This window comes from Solanum verrucosum, unplaced genomic scaffold (genome assembly GCF_900185275.1).
Source record: "Solanum verrucosum unplaced genomic scaffold, falcon-dt-bn FXZP01000303.1, whole genome shotgun sequence".
Taxonomy (NCBI): Eukaryota; Viridiplantae; Streptophyta; class Magnoliopsida; order Solanales; family Solanaceae; genus Solanum; species Solanum verrucosum.
In genome coordinates, this window is record NW_026019911.1 from 897,832 (window position 1) to 905,496 (window position 7,665).

Below are 7,665 nucleotides of genomic sequence, written 5' to 3' on the forward strand. Positions count from 1 at the left end.
TGCACTTGTATTGTCGCATATTAGAAGAATAGTGTATGTAAGAACACCAAAATCTTCAAGTTGTTGATTGTTCCATAAGAGTTAAGCACAACATGATGTAGCAGCCACATACTCCACTTCTCCAATTGATAAAGCCACTAAATTGTTCTTCTTGGTATCCCATGAAATCAGTGATGACCCTAGAAAGTGAGACATTCCAGAGGTACTTTTTCGATCAACCAAAAAACCTGCATAATCATCAGCATAACCAATTAGATCAGGAGAGTAACCAGAAGGATAGAATAGGACCAGGTCCTGTGTTCCCTCCAGGTATCTTAGGATCCTTTTAGCTGCCTTCATGTGTGATTCTTTTGGAGCCTCTTGGAACCTAGCACACATCGCTACGCTGAAGACTATATCTGGCCTGCTGGCAGTGAGATAGAGAAGTGACCCAATGATTCCCCTGTACATGGTCTGATTCACATTAATCCCTTCTTCATCCATATCAATTTTGATGCTTGTGCTCATGGGAGTGTCAAGAACTTTTGCCTTGAGCATGTTGTATTTCTTAAGTAGTTTTCTTATGTACTTCTCTTGGCATATTGATGTACCTTGAGGGGCCTATTTGATTTGCAAGCCCAAGAAGAATATAAGCTCCCCCATCATGCTCATTTCAAATTTGCTACTCATTAAGGCTGCAAACTCTTTGCATAGTGAATCTAAAGTAGCTCTGAAAATGGTATCATCTACATATAGTGGCACAATCAGAAGCTCCTTACTTCTGGACTTTAAGAACAAGGTGTTGTCAATTTTACCTCTCTTGAAATCATTTGCTAGATGGAATTTTGACAGGCACTCATACCAAGCTTTAGGTGTTTGTTTTAGACCATACAAGGCTTTATCCAGCTTTAGCACATGGTTTGGCAGATCAGCATCTTCAAAACCTGGAGGTTGTTTTCTATACACCTCCTATTTCAGATACCCATTCAGAAAAGCACTTTAAACGTCCATTTAAAACAGCTTGAACTCCATGTAGGTAGCAAAAGCTATTAGATTTCTGATATCTTCCATCATAACTACAATTGCAAAGGTCTCATCATAATCAATCCCTTTCTCTTGATTATACCCTTGTATCACTAGTCTTGTCTTGTTTCTGGTTATAGTTCCATGCTCATCAATCTTGTTTCTGAATATCCATCTGGTCACAATAATGGTTTTGTTGAGAGGTCTGGAGACCAGGTGCCACACCTTGTTCCTTTCAAACTGATGAAGTTCTTCTTTCATTGATGTTACCCAGTCAGCATCTTTTGAAGCCTCTTTGATTTTCCTGGGTTCAATGGTTGATATGAAGGCCGAGAAAGAAACTAGATTTTTTGTTTTGGATCTAGTCTGTTTTCTCAAATCAACTAAAGAAACAAGATTGTCCATAGGATGAGAAGATTGATGTTTCCATCTAGACTTTATTGTTATCTCCTCTTCAAGATTGACTCATCCTCTTCAGGTTCTTTGTCTTGAGAATCTTCAACCTAAGCTATACTAGAGGGACCAGGTTCCTCTGTGGGTTCTGCATTGTTTTTTTCATTTGAAATTTGTTCAGCTACAGGAGTTTGGATTTCCATGTCTTGTTGGCCCTCCATCAGTTCCTCCAATTAGATGTATTCACTATGTTTAGCATTGCTCAGATCATCAGATTCATCAAAAATCACATGCACACTTTCTTCCACACACGAAGTTCTTTTATTGAAAACTCTGTATGTTTTGCTTGTTGAGAAGTAACCGACAAACACTCCTTCATCACTCTTTGCATCAAACTTGCCAAGATCATCCTTTCCATTGTTCAATACAAAGCACTTGCAACCAAAAGTTTTCAAGTGAGAAAGTGATGGTTTCCTTCCATTCAACAACTCATAGGGGGTCTTCTTGATTACCAACCTTATGAGACATCTGTTTGTAATATAGCAAGTTGTGTTGACTGTTTCTGTCCAAAAGTTCATTGCAAGTCTTGAGTCAATCAACATGGTTCTAGAAATATCCACCAAGGTCATGTTCTTCCTTTCCACAACCCCATTTTGCTGAGGAGTTCTTAGTGCACAGAAATTGTGATGAATCCCATTATCAGCACAAAAACCTTCGATTTGGGCATTTTCAAACTCTGTACCATGGTCTGATCTGGCAATCTGGTTGTTTATTTTTAGTTGAATTGCTTTAATAAAAGTGATTAGTAATCCAGTTGTCTCGTCCTTGGTCCGCAAGAACATGTTTCAGGCGAATCTCGAGAAATTATCAGCAATCACCGGGATATACTTCTTACTTCCTCTGCTCTGAATTCTAACAGGTCCACACAGATCCACGTGGGGAAGTTCTAGTGGTCTAGTTGTGCTGACAACTTTCTTTGACTTGAAAGATGATTTCGTTGGCTTCCCCCTTACACATGCATCACAGATCTTGTTGTCAGAAAACTTCAGCTTTGGCAGTCCACGGACCAGGTCCCCTGCAGAAAGTTTGTCCAACAAGGATGAGATCATTCTTAGTCTTCTGTACCACAGGTTTGTATTGTCGGTTTGAGCACTTAGACATGTGAGACTATCCCCTTCTATTGAGTAAAGATCTGCAACATACATATTTTTTATTCTTTTGGAAGACATAACAACTTTGTTAGTAACTATGCACCTATCAGATAGAAATTTAACTTCATTTCCTTTATCACAAATTTGAGATACACTCAGCAAATTGTACTTCAACCCATTCACATAGTGAACATTGTCTATAAAATGTTCTGTTGATCCTCCAATTCTCCCAATACCTAGAATGAATCCTTTTTTTTCATCTCCAAATGGCACATCACCACCTTGGTGTGCTTCCAAAGAGAGGAAGTTGTGAATGTCTCCAGTCATATGCTTCAAGCAGCCACTGTCCATGTACCAACATTGACTACTTCCTCTCTTCTGCACATGAATCATTTGTTAGATTTAGGAACCCACTTGAGATGGAGTTCCCAAAAACTGTCAAAAGGTTTGATAAGAAACCTTCCAGTCCACGGGGGCAAGGTATTCATGCTAAAATGATATTTGGGACTAGGTGCCTTCTTCATTTTACCTTCCCTTTTTCTGACTTAAGAAAAATCTCTTGATTATCTTTTACCCTTTTTAGAGACTCACAGTTTCTTTTCAAGTGACTGTTTCTTCCATAGTGGGTGCATAACAGATTATCATAAACTGACACATACTTGCTATGAGGATTGTAGAGAGGTTCTATATTTCTACACCCTAGACCTTTCCTATTGTTGAACTTCTGATTTGCTAAGTCTGAAAGAATCTTAGATAAGTCAGTCCATTTTAGAGAATGACTTAACTTATCTTTGATTTTTCTCATATCTCCTGTAAGTTGTGAGTTTATCTCAAGAGTAGCAGCTAATTTTGATTCAGAGGCTTTCAACCCTTCCTTTAACTCAAGTTCTAAACTACTAAGATTCCTTTTTCCACCCTCACAGGTACCTGGTTCCTCTTCAGACTGAGAACCCTTGGTTTCAAAAATACTCACCCTAACACTCATTTCATACATTTGAGAGCTAAGGGCAGTTTTTTCATCTTTACACAAACTCAGTTTTTTCACTTAACATCATATTTTCATTAGTTAATTCATCAACAGAGTCAATCAGCAAAGCAACAAGTATTCTCAATCTCTTAATAGATAAAGTGTCTAGGACACTTTTGAGGTAAAAAAGGGTTACCTCATTCTGGCTCTCTTCATTATCCGACTTTGCCATCAATGAGAAAATGGAGTTGAAGACAGTTTCATCATCATTGACTACCATCATCGAGATATCTTCATGACTTTCTTCTTCCGTAGAGCTGCTGGAGGCGTTTCCCCAAACCGCAAAGGCTTCTTTCACAACTTGATCTGCATAGGCCTTTCTTTTAGCATGGTTAGGGACCTGGTCCCTTTGCCGAGGTTTGAAGTTCTGAGCTTCCTGCTTCTGGCTCTGAGAGTCTCTCATGAGATGTCCATGCTTTCCACATTTGTAGCAAAGATCATTAGCATTCGCCATTCTGTTGATATTTCCTTTCTTCTGGAATCCTCCATTTTTTTTACTATCTTCTGGAACCTTCTAGTTAAGTAGGGCATCTCATCCTCTTTTTTTGACCCATCATTTTGAGAGATCTTCAGTGCCACTGATTTCTCCTTCTTTCCTTCCTTCACAGATGACCCCTTCTACCAATTTAACTCGTAGGTTTGAAGATTTCCGACTATATCATCCATGGTGAGGACCTTTAGATCTCTGGCTTCAGTGATAGCATTCACTTTTCTCTCCCATGACTTGGAAAGTACCCAGAGAATTTTCAAACCTGTTTGCTTAGGTGAATAGGATCACCAAGACACCTCAGTTCGTTAGTGATGGAACTAAACCTTGTATGCATCTCATGTATGGTTTCACCTTTCTTTATGTTGAAATTCTCATATTGAGTTGTTAACATATCCACCTTGGATTCTTTGACCTGAGTCGTTCTTTCGTGGGCTATTTTGAGACAGTCACATATTTCTTTAGCAGTCTGGCAGGCAGAGATCATGTTGTACTCATCAGGACCTATAACATCTTGCAATTTGAAATAACTAGGAAGAAGCTAAGAATTGAAAATAGTCATTCTTGGAGAGAATGAAAATCTGGAAAACTTTGTTAAGTTAGGATAAGTTAGGTTTTGGTCAACTTCAAACAGACATAACTCCTATCTTAGAATGATTTAGGTGTACTTCTAGATATTTTAGGAAATCTCTTGGAATAATCTTTACAACGCCGCAGAGTTTGAGCGATTCCGAGTTCGTATGAGTGAGATATGCCTTTTGGAATTTGGGCAGTTTGAATAAGGAAAGTCTAATCCGGATTTTGGAAGGGTATTTTAGTCTTTTCCTTACCCAATTATTTTAATTCATTTTTAGGAGTTTAATTGGGGTAAATTCAGATTTTAGTCAGTTTAGAAAATTTGAAGTTCACACTAGGTCTTGGAGAAAAGAGAAAAGAGGAGAAAGGAGAAGAGAAATCAAGAATCGTCAAGAACGTTCAAGTTTAGCTTATGGATTTCATCAAGGGGTGATCCCTACAAGGTATGTGAGATGACATATTGTTGGGTTAATTAACCGACGAACCAATCATGAATCAATTCAGCGAAGTATTTTAGATTTGAAAATAAATCCTTTGAGTTCTTGATGAAATTCGTTTGAATCTTGTGGGTTGTGTTGTTGGAGTTTTCTTGAGATTGATTCAGGTATTTAGATGTGATTTCAAGTAGAATATGATGTATGTTGAGGGTATAATCGATTCTAAGTGTTTGGGGAAAGCACCATTGGAGTTTAGAAGGTTTAGAGTTGAAAAGCGAGTAGGAAAGTCGTCAAACACATGGGGAAAGGGGTGGGACGTCGCACCAGCCAGCGTGCACCAAAAGGCTCTCTGAAGTTTCACCGTTGGGGCACCGCAGCAGATAGATTGCCCCAGGTTAGTGTCTGATCTTTACCCTCTGGCGCCCCGCGCTTCTCAGAGCGCCAGGGACACCAGTTCTTCCCATTTCTTCCCCATCTTTCGTACAAGTTCCTTAGCAATGTACCTATGTTTTCTAGTTGATTCCAACACCTTTAGGTACATCTAAACATCATGAAATCATCCATAAACATGAGATCATGAACCTTGAATCCATAATTCAATTCAAGGAAAGTTAAGAGTCAAGTCTAGAAGTTAAAGAAGCAAGTCAAGAGAAGTTTGTAAAGTTTTCAAAAGTATTTCACAAATGTTTTTAACTTTGTTTTAAGACTTAAGTTTCAATTTAAGCAAAGAGTAAAGAAGTTGATTTCATTTCTCAAAAATCTATAAGGGAACTAAGTATTCCCGAGATTTTAAAAATATTTTCACATTTGAACAAGAAAGGGAAACACCGATTTCCAAGAGAGCTTTCAAGCTAAGTTTTGAGTAATTATTTCAAACCAAAGAAAGAATTTTGTTTTAAAAACATATGAGCTAAGTATATTTTAGGAGTAGTATTGAGCACCGATATGGGGATGCGAGTTCATATTAACTCAATTCTCCATAAACCATGTAGCCATTATGGGTAGTTAAGGATCATAATTTTTAGATGACTCCTTAAGATGCTTTTTAGAATAGACTAGTGGATCCACTTAGTTAAGGCGTTCTATATGACGACAAAGTACAAGACAGTTCTGGAAGCGTGGGCAAGACGTTGTATCACCACTTAGGCTCATAGTGGTGGTTGTTTGTTAGAGAATCTCCCACAGAAACTATATTACTTTATTATATGAGTAAAGTTGAGTTTGTTATTGCATTTTCTTTAACGAACTAAGTTGTTTTCCACTGTTTTTACAAGTTCTCCATATATTGCATGTGTTTTATTGCTTTATATTGAGTTCAGTTATTCAAGAGTGAGTAAAGAAAAGGTAAGTGTTCCTTTCAGAGTCTTTTCAAGCCTATGTTGTGTTTAGCATTCCAACTCGCATAATCGTACATTCAATGTACTGATGCCAGTTGTCCTGCATCGTTTTATGATGAAGACGCAGGTAACTAGGATCAGAATCCAGTGCCTCGTTGATCCAGTTGATCACTCAGAGTCTGTTGGTGAGCCTCCTTGCATTCCGGAGGACTCCTTTTTACTTTGCTTTTAGTGTTTCATTGTTAGGATGATCGGGAGTCTTGTTCCGACATCCCTCTTTGTTTTAGAGGCTTCATAGATAGATAGTTATAGTTCTTTAGTCTTATTCATTTGAGTTGTATACGTTTAAGACTTGAGATGCCATTTTGGCTAAGATATTATTTCTTAAGTTATGCATGAGTTAAATTTCTTATGTTTAAGTCTTCCGCTGAGTAAGTAAGCCAGGCCAAGGGTTCGGTTGGGGCCAGCAATGGTTCTCGAGTGCCAGCCATGTCCGGGGTGTAGGCTCGGGGCGTGACAAACTTGGTATCATAGCCCAAAGTTCAAGAGTCCTAGGGAGTCTATGAAGTCGTGTTTGTAGAGTCCTAGTTATCGGTGTGAAGCGCACCACATCTACAATTAGGAAGCTGCAACACTTAGGAAAATTTCTCATTTCTTTCACACTCATTTTGTGCGTTAGTGTTTGATCTCTAAAAGTTTCCTTCTAATTCATGCTTGCGCGTGTTTTCAGATAATCATGCCTCTACGAAGAGTTGTCAGAGGTCATCCTGCTAGGCGTAATGTTGAGGAGGAAGGGGTACCCAATGCACCTGAAGTGCAACCCCAAGGAGAAGTTACTAATGTTGATTTCAGGGAAGGAATAAGGATGTTGAGTCAAGATATGACTAACCAGGTTGGGCAGCAAAGAGGAGCTCGACAAGAAGAGGCTGACACTTCGAGGATTCGTGAGTTCTTGAGGATGAACCCTCCAAGTTTCACTGGTTGAAGCACTACTGAGGATCCAGAGAACTTTATTGAGGAGATGCAAAATGTATTTGATGTCATGCACATTGCTGATACTGAGAGGGTGGAACTAGCTTCATACCAAATGAAGGGTGTCGGTAGGATTTGGTTCGATCAATGAAAGAAAAACCGAGTTGAGGATGCACCACCTGCGAGTTGGGATTGTTTTTAGGAGGCCTTCTTGGGGTATATCTTCTCTCGAGAACCGAAAGAGGCTAAGGTATGAGAATTTTTTACCCTAAAGTAAGAGTCA

General features: G+C 38.9%; 1 protein-coding gene across 1 annotated transcript; it reads right to left on the reverse strand.

The window, feature by feature from the left end:
- Window positions 1–81: 81 nt before the first annotated feature.
- LOC125821975 (secreted RxLR effector protein 161-like) lies at window positions 82–537 on the reverse strand. The gene has a single exon (XM_049501341.1). The coding sequence runs from the start codon at window positions 535–537 to the stop codon at window positions 82–84; it is 456 nt and encodes a 151-aa protein (XP_049357298.1).
- Window positions 538–7,665: the final 7,128 nt, after the last annotated feature.

Coding starts and splice junctions, on each gene's coding strand:
- LOC125821975 (XM_049501341.1), bottom strand. CDS start 537: ATGCTCAAGGCAAAAGTTCTTGACACTCCCATGAGCACAAGCATCAAA.